At 46.2% G+C, this 17,367-nt stretch overlaps 1 protein-coding gene across 1 annotated transcript in view; it reads left to right on the top strand.

The window, feature by feature from the left end:
- The window catches only part of ADAMTS14 (ADAM metallopeptidase with thrombospondin type 1 motif 14), a 654,816-nt gene that overhangs the window by 306,134 nt on the left and 331,315 nt on the right, over positions 1-17,367 (top strand). Inside the window, exon 6 of the mRNA XM_069240367.1 lies at positions 7,505-7,652. Coding sequence (XP_069096468.1) covers positions 7,505-7,652 — 148 coding nt within the window. The remainder of the gene's footprint in view (positions 1-7,504; positions 7,653-17,367) is intronic.

The raw sequence follows: 17,367 nt of genomic DNA, 5'->3' as shown, positions 1-17,367 counted from the left end.
CTTCTTCTCAACAATTGTGTGGGGTCCACTCCATTTATCTTGGAGTGCTCTTGGGGCCACATGCTCCAAGACCCACACTTTCTGCCCTGGTTGGTACTGAACCAAAACAGCCTTCTGGTCATGCCATTGCTTTTGGAGCTCTTGGCTGGCCTGAAGGTTTTTACTGGTCTTTTTCATGTACTCAGCCATCCTTGATCTGAGGCCAAGTACATAGTCCACAATGTCTTGCTTTGGAGCTTTTAAAGGTTGTTCCCAACCCTCCTTAACAAGTGTTAGAGGACCTCTCACAGGGTGTCCAAATAGGAGTTCAAAGGGGCTGAAGCCCACTCCTTTTTGGGGTACCTCCCTGTAAGCAAAAAGGAGGCAAGGTAACAGGATATCCCATCACCTGCGGAGTTTTTCAGGGAGCCCCATAATCATGCCTTTGAGAGTTTTGTTAAATCTCTCCACCAGTCCATTTGTTTGTGGATGATAGGGTGTGGTGAACTTGTATGTACACCACACTCCTTCCACAAGGCCTTTAAGTAAGCAGACATGAAATTGCTTCCCCTGTCTGAAACCACCTCTTTTGGGAAGCCCACCCTGGAAAAGATTCCCAGGAGGGCCTTTGCCACTGCAGGAGCTGTAGTGGTCCTTAGAGGAATTGCTTCAGGATATCTGGTGGCATGGTCCACTACCACCAAGATAAACCTATTGCCTGAAGCAGTAGGAGGGTCAAGGGGGCCAACTATGTCAACCCCTACCCTTTCAAAGGGAACCCCAACCACAGGCAGTGGAATAAGGGGTGCCTTTGGAGTGCCACCTGTCTTGCCACTGGCTTGACAGGTTTCACAGGACTTACACAATTCCTTTGTGTCCTCTGACATTCTAGTCCAATGAAACAAGGGGACAAGCCTGTCCCAAGTTTTCATTTGCCCTAAATGTCCAGCTAGGGGAATGTCGTGGGCTAGAGTTAGGAGGAACTTTCTGTACTCCTGAGGAATCACCAATCTCCTGGCAGCTCCAGGTTTTGGATCCCTTGCTTCAGTGTACAAGAGGTTGTCCTCCCAGTAAACTCTGTGAGAGTCACTGACATCCCCATTTGCTTGTTTGACAGCTTGCTGTCTTAGACCCTCTAGTGTGGGACAGGTATGCTATGCCACACTCAGCTCCTCCCTGGCAGGCCCCCCTTCACCCAAAAGCTCAGCAGTGTCTGCTTCCAGCTCCTCTGTTGTAGGTTCTGCACAGGGTGGAAATTCTTCTTCCTCAGAGGAAGAATCCACTGTAGAGGGAGGAATAGTAGGTAGTGCTTTACTTCTACTAGCCCTAGCTTTAGGGAGCACTTGGTCCATTCTTCCAGGATCCAAGTCACCCTGTCCTTTTTGCTTTTTGGCCTGAGCCCTGGTTAAAACAAAAATAAGCCCTGGAATGCCCAGCATTGCTGCATGGGCCTCCAACTCCACATCTGACCAAGCTGATGTCTCTAAATCATTCCCTAGTAGACAGTCTACAGGTAAATCTGAGGCAACCACAACTTTCTTTGAACCAGTAACCTCCCCCCAGTTGAGATTTACAACAGCCATGGGGTGGCTAAGTGTGTTGTTATGAGCATCGGTTACTTGGTACTGGTGACCAAGTAGGTGTTGTTCAGGGTGGACCAGTTTCTCTATTACCATTGTAACACTGGCACCTGTGTCCCTGTAGGCCTGTACCTCAACACCATTTATTAGGGGTAGTTGCTTGTACTTATCCATGTTAAGGGGACAAGCAACTAAGGTGGCTAAATCAATAGCCCCCTCAGAGACTAACACAGCCTCTGTGGTCTCCCTAACAAGACCAACCCCAACTAAGTTACCAAAAGTGAGCCTAGCTACTCCCTTGGATTGGCTATTAGTAGGTTTGCTCCCACCACCACTGCTATTACTAGGGGCACTAGGTGTAGCAGCAGGGGTTGTAGTGGTAGGAGGCTTGGTGCTTTTCTTTGGACAACTGGGATCTGTTGTCCAATGGCCTTTTATTTTACATAAATAGCACCATGGTTTCTTTTCTTTGTTTTGATTTGAAGAGGATTTGGACCCACCACCCCCACCAGAGTGTTTTTGTGGGCCTGATGAAGACTCATTTTTAGATTTGTCCCCACCCTTGTCAGAAGACTTACAATCCTTCTTCTTGCCATCTTTGTCACCCCCTGTATGAACTTTTCTGCTCACCCTTGTTCTGACCCATTTGTCTGCCTTCTTTCCCAATTCTTGAGGAGAGGTCAGATCAGAGTCCGCCGGGTACTGGTGCAACAAATCAGACACACAGTTATTAAGAATATGCTCTCTCAGGATTAAGTTATACAGGCTTTCATAATCAGTAACTTTACTGCCATGTAACCACCCCTCCAAGGCCTTCACTGAATGGTCAACAAAGTCTACCCAGTCTTGTGAAGACTCCTTTTTAGTTTCTCTGAACTTCATCCTGTACTCTTCAGTGGTTAAGCCATAACCATCTAGGAGTGCATTCTTAAGAACTTTGAAATCATTGGCTTCACTTTCTTTCATAGTAAGGAGCCTATCCCTACCCTTTCCACTAAATGATAGCCATAGGATAGCAGCCCACTGCCTTTGAGGGACATCCTGTACAACACAGGCCCTTTCAAGTGCAGCAAACCACTTGTTAATGTCACCCCCTCCTTATAAGGGGGAACTATCTTGTGCAGATTCCTAGAATCATGCTCTTTTGCAGGATGACTATGGGGAATACTGCTGCTGCCACCATGGGTTTCCAAACCCAATTTCTGTCTTTCTCTTTCCACTTCTAAGGACTGTCTATCCAAATCCAGCTGTTGCTTCTTGAGCTTCAGTCTGGTTTGTTCCACTCTCAATCTATTGAGCTCCCTTTCTAACACTCTGTCATCAGCGTGGGTGGGTGGGACATGCCTTGAAACAGAAGTATGGTGCGAATGAACAGAAGGAGACCTATCCCTAACAGATGGCACCCTAACAGCTTGGCTAACAGAAACATCACTTCTACTATGATGAGAAGGAATACTCTTACTGTGATGTGAGACAACACTATCAGTATGGTGTGAATCTACATCAGTACCAGCTATGCTAGGTTGTCTGATAATGGTCAGGCTAGGAAGTTTCCTTTCTAAATCTTTTGCTAGGGGTGCCCCAGGGTCAGATTGGGAACCATCAGCTAATTTCTCAACAGAAGTGGCACCTCTGGCCTTATCCTGTTCAACAAGCATATTAACCAACAGTTCTCTAGAGGGATTCTTCCTTACACTTAAACCTCTTTCTATGCAGAGACTCCTTGCTCCTTTCCAGCTAAGGTGATCATAAGCAAATTTGGACAGATCAACATTTTGGCCTGTGCCAGACATTTTAGAAAGTGTTTAAGTGATAGAAAAAGTGAGAAAAAGTTTTTCAGAACTTTTGGAAAGACAGAAAAAACTTTTAAAACTTTTTAAGAACTTTTTAGAAAGTTTAGAGGTACTTTTCAGCACTTAGAAAAGAAGTGAGAAAAGAAAAGCAAAACTTTTTGGTTAGGTGTACATACACTGTATATTTTTCTCTTATGAAAAGTACAATGACAAAAAGTGGTAAGTAGTTACAAAGTACTTATCCCACAGCTGCCACCAATGTAGGAGGCTGGACTGGCTTGTAGTGAGTACCAATGGGTACTTACACCTTGCACCAGGCCCAGGTATCTCTTATTAGTGTATAGGGTGTCTAGCAGCTTAGGCTGATAGATAATGGTAGCTTAGCAGAGCAGCTTAGGCTGAACTAGGAGACGAGTGAAGCTCCTACAGTACCACTAGTGTCATATGCACAATATCATAAGAAAACACAATACACAGATATACTAAAAATAAAGGTACTTTATTTTTATGACAATATGCCAAAAGTATCTCAGTGAGTACCCTCAGTATGAGGATAGCAAATATACACAAGATATATGTACACAATACCAAAAATATGCAGTATAGTATTAGAAAACAGTGCAAACAATGTATAGTTACAATAGGTTGCAATGGGGACACATAGGGATAGGGGCAACACAAACCATATACTCCAAAAGTGGAATGCGAACCACGAATGGACCCCAAACCTATGTGACCTTGTAGAGGGCCGCTGGGACTGTAAGAAAACAGTGAGGGTTAGAAAAATAGCCCACCCCAAGACCCTGAAAAGTGAGTGCAAAATGCACTAAAGTTCCCCAAAGAGCACAGAAGTCGTGATAGGGGAATTCTGCAGGAAAGACCAAAACCAGTGTTTTCCTGAAGAAAGACGCAAACAAGCCTTGCTAGCTGCAAGTCGTGCGGTTAGGGTTTTTGGATGCTGCTCTGGCCCAGGAGGGACCAGGATGTCGCCAATTGCGTCAGGGGACAGAGGGGACGCCCAGCAAGATAAGGAGCCCTCTCAGAAGCAGGCAGCACCCGCAGAAGTGCCAGAACAGGCACTACGAAGTGGAGTGAAATGGTGCTCACCCGAAGTTGCACAAAGGAGTCCCACGCCACCGGAGGACAACTCAGGAGGTCGTGCAATGCAGGTTAGAGTGCTGTGGACCCAGGCTTAGCTGTGTACAAAGGAATCCCTCGGAAAGTGCACAGGAGGCAGAGTAGCTGCAAAACACGCGGTTCCCAGCAATGCAGTCTGGCGTGGGGAGGCAAGGACTTACCTCACCAAACTTGGACTGAAGAGTCACTGGACTGTGGGAGTCACTTGGACAGAGTTGCTGGATTCAAGGGACCTCGCTCGTCGTGCTGAGAGGGGACCCAGAGGACCGGTGATGCAGTTCTTTGGTGCCTGCGGTTGCAGGGGGACGATTCCGTCGACCCACGGGAGATTTCTTCGGAGCTTCTAGTGCAGAGAGGAGGCAGACTACCCCCACAGCATGCACCACCAGGAAAACAGTCGAGAAGGCGGCAGGATCAGCGTTACAGAGTTGCAGTAGTCGTCTTCGCTACTTTGTTGCAGTTTTGCAGGCTTCCAGCGCGGTCAGCAGTCGATTCCTTGGCAGAAGGTGAAGAGAGAGATGCAGAGGAACTCGGATGAGCTGTTGCATTCGTTATCTAAGGAAATCCCCAAAGCAGAGACCCTAAATAGCCAGAAAAGAGGGTTTGGCTACTTAGGAAAGAAGATAGGCTAGCAACACCTGAAGGAGCCTATAAGAAGGAGTCCCTGACATCACCTGCTGGCCCTGGCCACTCAGAGCAGTCCAGTGTGCCAGCAGCACCTCTGTTTCCAAGATGGCAGAGGTCTGGAGCACACTGGAGGAGCTCTGGGCACCTTCCAGGGGAGGTGCAGGTCAGGGGAGTGGTCACTCCCCTTTAATTTGTCCAGTTTCGCGCCAGAGCAGGGCTGAGGGGTCCCTGAACCGGTGTAGACTGGCTTATGCAGAAATGAGCACCATGTGTGCCCATGAAAGCATTTCTAGAGGCTGGGGGAGGCTACTCCTCCCCTGCCTTAACACCATTTTCCAAAGGGAGAGGGTGTAACACCCTCTCTCTGAGGAAGTCCTTTGTTCTGCCTTCCTGGGCCAAGCCTAGCTGGACCCCATCAGGGCAGAAACCTGTCTGAGGGGTTGGCAGCAGCAGCAGCTGCAGTGAAACCCCTGAAAAGGCAGTTTGGCAGTACCCGGGTCTGTGCTAGAGACCCGTGGGATCATGGGATTGTGCCAACAATGCCAGGATGGCGTAGAGGGGGCAATTCCATGATCTTAGACATGTTACATGGCCATATTCGGAGTTACCATTGTGAAGCTACACATAGGTAGTGACCTATATGTAGTGCACACGTGTAATGGTGTCCCCGCACTCACAAAGTCCGGGGAATTGGCCCTGAACAATGTGGGGGCACCTTGACTAGTGCCAGGGTGCCCACACACTAAGTAACTTAGCACCCAACCTTTACCAGGTAAAGGTTAGACATATAGGTGACTTATAAGTTACTTAAGTGCAGTGTAAAATAGCTGTGAAATAACATGGACGTTATTTCACTCAGGCTGCAGTGGCAGGCCTGTGTAAGAATTGTCAGAGCTCCCTATGGGTGGCAAAAGAAATGCTGCAGCCCATAGGGATCTCCTGGAACCCCAAAACCCTGGGGACCTCAGTACCATATACTAGGGAATTATAAGGGTGTTCCAGTATGCCAATGTAAATTGGTAAAATTGGTCACTAGCCTGTTAGTGACAATTTGAAAGAAATGAGAGAGCATAACCACTGAGGTTCTGATTAACAGAGCCTCAGTGAGACAGTTAGTCATAACACAGGTAACACATACAAGGCACACTTATGAGCACTGGGGCCCTGGCTGGCAGGGTCCCAGTGACACATACAACTAAAACAACATATATACAGCAGTGAAATATGGGGGTAACATGCCAGGCAAGATGGTACTTTCCTACAGTGCTATGTATTTTGATTACACTGCTCTTTCAGTATTTTTTTATTTCATATTCCTATAAAGCTTTTTAAAATGAAATGTAATTGTTTCTTGGTGAGTTATTCAAAAGAGGTCAGATTATTTAACCCGCCAGAGAACATTGTCTTGTTGATGGTTGGTTGTAGTCAAGATTGAAAATCTTGTTCCTGAGTTAGAGCTTTTCAAGAAGGTGTGGTCCTCATAGTATTACAGGCTTCACAACTAAGGTGTCCTTGCTGTGGTGCAGTCTAAATAGAATTTTCAGAGGATCCAGTGAAGGTCCTTGGGTGGGCACTAGGCTTTTGTGATCTGCTTGGAATAATGGAATGTGTATTGCTTTCTTGATATATGAATTTTACACTTTGGTGTACTTTTGGAGGCACTAGCTTCTCATTTGGGTCTTGCCATTTCTTGCACTTGTTTTCTGGTGTACTGAATTCTGGCACTTTGCCTTTTAGTTGGACAATGGGAGTTAGGTCCTGGTATGAGGAAGCCTTGAGGGATCTCAATATGTCAAAGCCCTCAGAATCCAGGAATGGAATTGCTGCACTTTAGTTAAGGTCTCAGGTGGCCTATGGACTGAAAACGTGGAGCCAGAGCCATAGGGCTGAGCTTTGTACATTGTCTGGAGGTGGTCTGCTTTCTTCCGGACTTTCTGTCCACATTATAGAGAACACATTAGATATCTGTTCATTACAACAAAATAAAAGTCTCAGTTCTCAATGGCTGGTTAACATTGAGGGCACAGAAAAGCAAAATGCTGTGTTTTCAAGAGGGAGATGAAATTTTTACATTCACTAATGCACATCAAAAGGTATTTAAAATGAAAACCGAAGGGTGAATTGGATGCTGTGGAAAGGGCGCCCTTTTGTCTTCTCTTTCTGATGATCAACCTAAAGAATGATTATGTGAGCACCAGCAAGCTGAGTAAAAGTTCCTTTTGTTGTTTTGTTATTTTGTTATGTGCAATACCAAACATTAAATAAAATATTATAATTTTTTCATTAGGGCATAACATTACATAAAATATTATCATTTTGTCGTGCTATTTGCTATACTAGGTAAGGTAATAATGTGTCTAATATATATTCTGTTTTTTTTTTGGTCAGTCAGTTGGCTTGATTGAGCGTGGGAACCCTTCCCGGAGCTTAGAGCAGGTGTGCCGCTGGGCCCATGCTCAGCAGCGTTCAGACCCCGACCATTCTGAGTATCACGACCATGCAGTATTCCTCACCAGGCAAGACTTTGGTCCTGCAGGTATGCAAGGTACTGTACAGTGTGTCTTCTCGATCAGGTACGTGCATCTGCCTGGCTCGGAGTGGGGGTTGTGTCTGTAATCTTAAGGATACTTTCCAGGCATTTGGTAGTACATTGGAGGGACTTGCCAAACACCCAGTGCCTTCCATTTGTTGGTACACAATTGAGCATGGAACAGCTGCAACTCCTTACAGTTAATCTAATGGAATGAAGCCTGATTGTGGTCCAGTAAGGTTCAAAAAGGTTATAATGGTGAGAGACCATTGAAGAAGAGAGCTCTTTCTCTAATATGTTCTGAGTGCACCACCCTACTTTCCCGCTTAGGTCTCCATCCACCCAGAATCATAGCTTGTTGCTTACTCTTGGTTTCTAATGGCCTTCTCAGTAGACATTGGGTACGTTAGCTCCTTTGTGGCGTACCGTGGTATCAGATGTAGTGATTTGTCATTCAAGCAGGAGTTTGGCACTGTAGTACTTTGACATTCATGATACAGCTGTGGAAAAATACTACTGACAGAAAACTAATAGTCTGCTGTCCACAGTAGTGGTATTTAAGATTGGAGAACAGTTGCTCATATTGTAATTCTACCAATGTATACTTGCATTGTACAGATTTGGGGTGAATTCAAAGAATATGATTTCAATTCAATCAGATGATGCAACTCTAGAGTCAATGGAATAATTTGCAATAAAGGCACAGTTTAAAAACCATTGAAACAAGAAATAATTTCTTGTACATGCTAGTCCTTCATGAGTAGGAGGTTTATGCATAAATATTTTGAAGCATGCGCCCAGGATCTCTCAAAGCCTTAAACTCCTCTTAATATAAAATCACACTTCAATTACTTTCCTTTCTTTACCTAGCGAGAGATAGGACGTATGCAGTGGTCTTTTTTTCCTGTATTTCCTGATATATAAAAAGCACTACTTAACACTCTTCTGCCACTTCTAAGCACTTCAAATAATAGAGTTGTCTAGAAATCAATTTATGGTGTTCATTTACTTATCTCGGAAGGAAATAATTTTGTCAAACCTCAGCATTCATCTCATTGTACTATCCTGCAAGGCACCATCACCCATAGCCAGTTGAGATGCGGTAGACGTACAAAATATTTACAGCTTGTCCACCATTATCAAGGAAAGAGCACACGACATGATTACCTCCCAAACACAATGATGCACCAATTCATGCTGAGCACAGAGAGCTGTGAAGAGGAAGAGCCTCAACTTCCATCTTGAGAAGTTGAATAGAGGAATTGATTTGCATATATACATATTTGAATTAATATCTGAGCGAATCGGGAGCAGGCGTGGTAACTCTAACATGTTTTCTTCACTGATGTCTTGGACTTTTCAAGGCCAATTTAACCGGGGCTATCACGGTTCATGAGCTCGGTGTAAACATGAAAAGTAACCACAGAACACAAACTTTTAATAAATGTAAAATTAAGTGAATCTAAAATTATACACTATTACTATCGTAGAGTATAAGCAATGAGAGCCTAAACAGTACTTAATTTGAGCCTTAATTTGATTAATTTGAGCCCGAGGTTGCAGATGTGCCCATTGGCATACATTTTTAGGGACAGGCACATATTTTAACTCATCAGACTTTGACTCAGAGCAAGAGAGAGAAAAACACACGAGGGAAAGAATGAGCCTAAGACAGCCAGATAAACCATGACAAAGGGAGAAAGCACGAACGTGTAGGGTTTGATAAAGGGGCACAGGCGGAGACTAAAAGGTGTGCCTGATTACGCAGGTTTGCAGACAAAAGCATGTAAAGTCTCCATAGTAATTGGAGCCCATGGAAAGGCCTATCTCTCTTAACCACAATGATCTCCCTACTTTAGGAAGGACTTATTCACTTTTGGCACCGAGGTGATCTTGAAATTGTGCCGAGCGTTTCATTTAGACTTAGTCAGTGTTTAAAGCGGGTTCCCTTCAATTTGTGTGTACAATCTGCCCTAAAATTAACAGTCTAGTATTATGAGCTAAGCCCTGCAGTGCTTTGCTGCATTCTGTAGAAGGGGTTTTGGGTTGTTTCAAGGCAAACATGGAAATATTTGTTAATGTTCAAGGAAAAAAGAGTCTCAGAAAAACATCTCCTGCACATTCTATCACTTGTCATTTGGTTCAAAGGAAGAGATCTGCTAAAGCACTTCGCACTCTCCATCTGTCGTGAGTGGAAACTCGGTCTGTCTGCAGACAAATCATTACATGGCCAGTGGTCTAATAAGTAGCTCATATCAGGCTCAAATTGTCCAAAACGGACATGCTTATTCACACTTTGTTGCAAATCCTCCCGGGGTGATTTTCGAGGCTCCCTAAAATGTTTTATCGTAGTTTGATTGGGAATAAAGGCTTCTGTGTTGCTTGGGGTCCCAGGTGGGGCGGATAAAGGAAGAAAATAATATAATTTGTGAAGTTAAGGCATATTGTTGTCACTGAGATAATTTCTTCAGACATTTCAGAACAGGTTGTGTGGATTTTTACATATACACCTGACAGTAATGATTAATGTAAATAATCAGGGCAAGCCTACTCCCATCCTCTCTTAAACTTTGTGGAGTGGTCCTTGTTCACATACGTGCTCTTGCAGTCCACCATGTGGGATAAAAGCACGAAGAGATGAGCATGCCCAGCCAGCCTGACAGCTCTCCAAATGAAGTGAACTTAATACCGCAATATACACTGGAATTTTGTAACTGTGAATCATAATTATATATTGATAGGCCAATATACTAATTTTCACAATACTATAAAATGCTTCTGATTTTCAATAATTTTTACTAACGCACTCCTTCGGGATATATTCATCTAGAGTCCGTTTGTTAAAAATAGGATCCTCTTCGTGAAACCTTTTGTCAACATAAGTGTAATTTACAAGGACTAATTTTGGGACTTAATGCTGGAATTCCCAAATCCTGGTTTAGAGACTCAAAATATGTGGAATTTCCTGACCGTATATTGCACGTAGATAATTTGCAAAATCGGCATAATTTTCCAAAATAATTCTTATAGTGAGGTAGGGAAATAAGTGCTTCTGGTAATCGGCCTCTGGGAATTTTGGGAAAACCCACAAGGTTGTGCATCAGTGTGGATTCCATAAACATTTCCAATGACTTTTATTCCCCTACTTGTGCAAATCACATCACTCTTAAAAAACGTTAAAGTAGGGGTGCAAGTAGGGTGGAAAAGTGTTCCAAACCTCTGTATATTTTCTGGTGTGGAAGGAGAGGCTTTACTCCACATAAGAAATATTCCCATAAAGCGAGAAATAAAGAATAATTTTAGTAGGGAAGTAGAAGTACACCTGGAAAAGCATGACATGCATAAACATGAGAAGCACATTCCTGAGGATTTCGTGACTCCCAAAAATGAGAAAATATGTCCCAGAGTTCTATGATGCATAGATATTCAGATTTTTTTGTTGATAACGCTCAATGTCTTCTGTCAAGTCGTACCTTCTGCATTGTTAGCTTTATCTACCAACCAGTCATGTGCCAAGAAACTGAAAATCCAAAAATAACCTCCATTCCAAGAAGTTATGAATGATGAAAAAAAATTCAAATAAGAGAATTGGAGATTTTCACTCTCAAGTTTGAAAAAAAAAACCTTACTGGCCAAAATCATGTGTTCAATATCAAGGGGCAAGACTTTATATCTTGATGCACTATGAATGAAATAAAGTGTATGTTTTTCCCAAAAAATGATTCTAGAACCCAGTGTTTTGTGGTATAATGAGCAGTGAAATTTAAAATATGAGACCTGGGTTTCTGCCAATTGTATCCTACAAGAATGGCGTACTTCTGACGTCCAATTTTGACTTTTTCCTCTATCCCACTATCTGAACCAAAGCCAGAAACACGCTGGATGCTCTCTTCTTCAAATGTATAATAATATTTTGTGTATAATTGTATAGCTCGCAACTCGAACAGGACGGTATCCTGGAGTTGCAAAATAATCCTATTGCCCTATGTGAAGCCTAGGACTTTGTACTTATGCCCCATCTCAGAAAGAACAGTTTGCGTACCCTTGGCCTCAAACTGGTTTCTAGATTCATTTCTGGGCAAAGTGCACTAAATTATTTTTCTGCCTGCATGCCCTGTCGTTCGTTCCTGCTTCATAGTTTCCTACGCCCTCTCCTGTATGCTCTTAAAGCATGCACAATAAATGGATTATGCTTTGTCTGCTTAATGGCTGCAAACCTGCTTGTCTATTTTGTTGTCTTCATTGGAATGCTCTAGGTGTCCACATATTTACTGTTATGTCCCAAGTATGGTTACCAGATGTGCCCAATACTGGATGCTGCAGTATTCTTAGCCTTCCACAGCATAAAGTGGTATTTAAGGTCGCGTTCATTTACTAAAATTTAGACACCACAATGAACTGGTTCTATGTGATTTTAGTAAAAATCAGACATGAAGACTAAACTGGGCCACATGTACAAAGCATTTTCGAGGTTTCAAACTGCACAATTCGCAGAATCGAGCCATTTGCGACCACAAAAATGCTTTTTTAAATGTAAAAACGCCAAATTGTGATGCAGTAACTTGCTACCAAATCGCAATTTGTGTTTGTGACCCAAATCCGATTTGATATTCAGAAGTGGGGTGTTAAGGGCGTCCCTTCCAAATACCAGATCGGTATGGCATGTATTATTGTTTTGCAATGGAATTACAGTTGCAAAACATAATTATTTTTACCAACTACTCAAAGGCAGCGGTAACCATTTGCAACTGGGAAGGGTGTCCCGACACCTACCCCTTTGAGAATTTTGAAAACAACGGCCCACATTATGACATTGGCGGTAAATCCCACTTACCGCCATGCTGACTGCAGCCAACATACTGCCGCCGCAGTGGATTACCGCCACCCATATTATGACACACACATAGCAATCTGTCACTATACAGCCACACACACAAGTCCGATAGCCCAAAGGTCAGTGATAAACTGGCAGTACCAAAACCCACACCGTTACACAACAGAACTATGCCCACAGCATTATGACCCACGAATCACCGCGGCGGACATTCAATGGTGCTAACCCATTGGCGCTACATTTCGCCACGCTCAAAATACACACCCTAACAAAACAACACCACATTGGCCAATTTGAATAACACACACCTGACACACATACACCCACCACACCCACACCCATACACCACTATAAAACACACACACACAATACCCACAACCCTTTACCATTACAAACAAGTGAGACAAGAGAGATAGCAAAACCACAGACAAGACCACACCATCACCTATACACCATCCACACACCTTACATCACACACCCCAACACAGCACCCCACACACCCTCACCCACACCACCCCCAATACACCTATGGCACCGCAACAACACCCCAGGTTCTCTGAGGAGGACCTAAAGGTCATGGTGTAGGAAATCATCCGGGTAGAGCCACGGCTATTCGGATCACAGGTGCAGCAGACGTCCATTGCAAGGAAGATGGAGCTATGGCGGAGGATCGTGGACAGGGTCAACGCCGTGGGACTGCACCCCAGAACAAGGGATGACATCAGGAAGAGTTGGAATGACCTACGGGGGAAGGTGCATTCCACAGCAGCAAAACACCAAATAGCTGTACAGAGGACTGGCTGTGGACCCCACCTCCTCCCCCAAAACAAACAACATGGGAGGAGCAAGTCTTGGCAATCATGCATCCTGAGGGCCTGGCAGGAGTAGGAGGAGGACTGGACTCTGGTAAGTCAAATCTCTATTACTATCACCCACCCTACCTTCATGCCAACACATACCCCGACCCTTACCCTCCCTCCCATCACTCTACCACCTCCCACACACCCCACCATCACAACCCACCCCTCCCAATACCAAACCCTGCATGTAACACCAATGCAGTGACCCCATCACAGACCTGCATGGACACCCATCACTAAATCATGCACATTAGAGAGAATCACCTAGCCCACAAAATCACTACTCACACAAGGCAAAGCTGCCAGGGCAATAACAACCATACAAGGCAACACACCCATGAACAAGATGACACACACAGAAACAATAACACTGCATTTGCATCCCCACAGGGCCCCCACCCAGCGTAACCGGAGAGGAGGTGCCAGCAACTTCCAATCCACCCCCAGAGGAGGCCCACAGTGATGACAGCAGCCCCGAACACCTGGATCTGAATGACCAATCTGGCCCATCAGGGCTCTCCGGACAGTTGGTTACCCAGGCACTGTCCCATACCACCACAGAGCCTCCCCCCTCAGGAAACACCACCACAGTACTCACCAGCGGGCCCATACCTCTGTCCCCAGAACACATCAATCAGCAGTGTGTCCACCACTACAGGGACCCCAGGCAACCCCACAAACACAAGATGATCAGGGACCTGGGCTCAGTGGCGGTGGGCACACGGTTCAGGGGACAGAGGCACAGGACAACAGGGAAGCTGGGAGGACTGCTGTGCGACAGGGGGAGGACAGGCCCAGGGAACCGACTCTCCAGGGGGCACTCACCAACACTCTGGGAGCATACCACCATTCCCAGGAGACAATGGGGCAGATACTGGACAAGCTGCAGGAGACCCAGCAGCTTCAGGAGGGACAGTACCCGGGGATCAGGTAGGACTTGAAGGACATCCACACCACCCTGGTCATCATTACAGGGGTGCTGGCAGACATGGTCAACACCATGAGGGAGGCAGTGGCACACCACCGGGCCCCTGACACTAGGCAAAACGATGAACAGCAGGCCACCAGCACCCCGCCCCCTGCAGAAGGAGAACCACCCCGCAAATGGTCCCTGCGATCCAGGCAGAAGCAGGAGAACATTGCCAAGACCCCTGTCAGGAAATAAGACTCTCCTGAAAGTCACTCTTGTGTCCTCCTTTGTCACCCTGTCCACCTTGAACTGCCATTTCTTCACTTCCTGTGCCCCCTTGGACAATGCAACAGTGATACAAATAGATTGCACTCTATCCTGGACTTTCCTCCATCATCACTCCACCCATTGCGCATTCCCCTCTAATCATTAGCACTTAAGTAAACACCATTTGAATAATACAAGTATGGAGTCTGTCAAATAGTTTAACCATGTATTTGTTTAACAAGATTTAAACACTGCAATGTAACTGTACAGTATTGTATACACAGGAATGACCTGTAGTTGGCTGCAGTCAACAAACCAGGAGCGATAGTGGGACACAAATATATGAAAATAGAGATGCCAAAGGGTACAGTAAGTGGACATAGAAGTTGGAAAATCAGCCTGCCAGTGACAAAGTCAAATGCAAAACTGTCAATATAAAGTGTAATTACAGTGTCTTACCTGTGTGTCAATGGAAGTACTGTCTTATAATAGCACTTCTGTTGTCCTCATCCTCATCCTCTGCCTCCTCATCTTCACTGTCCACAGGGTCCACTGCTACCACACGCCCATCTCCAGCCTCATCCTCCTGCAGAAAAGGCACCTGGCAACGTAAGGCAAGGTTGTGCAACATACAGCATGACACGATGATCTGGCACACCTTCTTGGGTGAGTAGTCCAGGGATCCACCTGTTAGATGGAGGCAACGAAACCTGGCCTTCAGGAGGCCGAATGTCCTTTCTATTATTCTTCATGTTCGCCCATGTGCCTCATTCTCAAGTTCCCCTGACCTTGTCCTGGGATTCCTCACAGGGGTCAGTAGCCGTGAGTGTTTGGGGTAACCAGAGTCACCTGCAAATATCAAGGGACAACTGTTAGACACACACTAACCATTAGAGCCCACACCATACCCATACACCAACACCTACTGTGTGGGAACCAGGGCTCACCTTTTAGCCACACCCGGTGCCTCTGGAGTTGAGCCATCACAAATGGGATGCTTTTATTCCTCAGGATAAAGGCATCATGCACAGACCCAGGATACTTTGCATTGACATGGGAGATGTACTGGTCCTCCCACACACACACACACAATACCCACGACCCTTTACCATTACAAACAAGTGAGACAAGAGAGATAGCAAAACCACAGACAAGACCACACCACCATCACCTATACACCATCCACACACCTTACATCACACACCCCAAAACAGCACCCCACACACCCTCACCCACACCACCCCCAATACACTTATGGCATTGCAACAACACCCCAGGTTCGCTGAGGAGGACCTAAGGGTCATGGTGGAGGAAATCATCCGGGTAGAGCCACAGCTATTCAGATCACAGGTGCAGCAGACGTCCATTGCAAGGAAGATGGAGCTATGGCGGAGGATCGTGGACAGGGTCAACGCCGTGGGACTGCACCCCAGAACAAGGGATGACATCAGGAAGAGGTGGAATGACCTACGGGGGAAGGTGCATTCCACAGCAGCAAAACACCAAATAGCTGTACAGAGGACTGGCTGTGGACCCCACCTCCTCCCCCAAAACAAACAACATGGGAGGAGCAAGTCTTGGCAATCATGCATCCTGAGGGCCTGGCAGGAGTAGGAGGAGGACTGGACTCTGGTAAGTCAAATCTCTATTACTATCACCCACCCTACCTTCATGCCATCACATACCCCGACCCTTACCCTCCCTCCCATCACTCTACCACCTCCCACACACCCCACCATCACAACCCACCCTTCCCAATACCAAACCCTGCATGTAACACCAATTCACAGACCCCATCACAGACCTGCATGGACACCCATCACTAAATCATGCACATTAGAGAGAATCACCTAGCCCACAAAATCACTACTCACACAAGGCAAAGCTGCCAGGGCAATAACAACCATACAGGGCAACACACCCATGAACAAGATGACACACACAGAAACAATAACACTGCATTTGCATCCCCACAGGGCCCCCACCCAGCGTCACCGGAGAGGAGGTGCCAGCAACTTCCAGTCCACCCCCAGAGGAGGCCCACAGTGATGACAGCAGCCCCGAACACCTGGATCTGGATGACCAATCTGGCCCATCAGGGCTCTCCGGACAGTTGGTTACCCAGGCACAGTCCCATACCACCACAGAGCCTCCCCCCTCAGGAAACACCACCACAGTACCCACCCAGCGGGCCCATACCTCTGTCCCCAGGACACATCAATCAGCAGTGTGTCCACCACTACAGGGACCCCAGGCAACCCCACAAACACAAGATGGTCAGGGACCTGGGGTCAGTGGCGGTGGGCACACGGTTCAGGGGACAGAGGCACAGGACAACAGGGAAGCTGGGAGGACTGCTGTGCGACAGGGGGAGGACAGGCCCAGGGAACCGACTCTCCAGGAGATACTCACCAACACCCTGGGAGCATACCACCATTCCCAGGAGACAATGGGGCAGATACTGGACAAGCTGCAGGAGACCCAGCAGCTGCAGGAGGAACAGTACCTGGGGATTAGGTAGGACTTGAAGGACATCCACACCACCCTGGTCATCATTACAGGGGTGCTGGCAGACATGGTCAACACCATGAGGGAGGCAGTGGCACACCACCGGGCCCCTGACACTAGGCAAAACGGTGAACAGCAGGCCACCAGCACCCCACCCCCTGCAGAAGGAGAACCACCCCGCAAATGGTCCCTGCGATCCAGGCAGAAGCAGGAGAACATTGCCAAGACCCCTGTCAGGAAATAAGACTCTCCTGAAAGTCACCCTTGTGTCCTCCTTTGTCACCCTGTCCACCTAGAACTGCCATTGCTTCACTTCCTGTGCCCCCTTGGACAATGCAACAG

Source organism: Pleurodeles waltl, chromosome 6 (assembly GCF_031143425.1).
Source record: "Pleurodeles waltl isolate 20211129_DDA chromosome 6, aPleWal1.hap1.20221129, whole genome shotgun sequence".
Lineage (NCBI taxonomy): Eukaryota > Metazoa > Chordata > Amphibia > Caudata > Salamandridae > Pleurodeles > Pleurodeles waltl.
The sequence above is the reverse complement of the archived record's forward strand: the minus strand, read 5'-3'. Positions and strand labels throughout refer to the sequence as shown.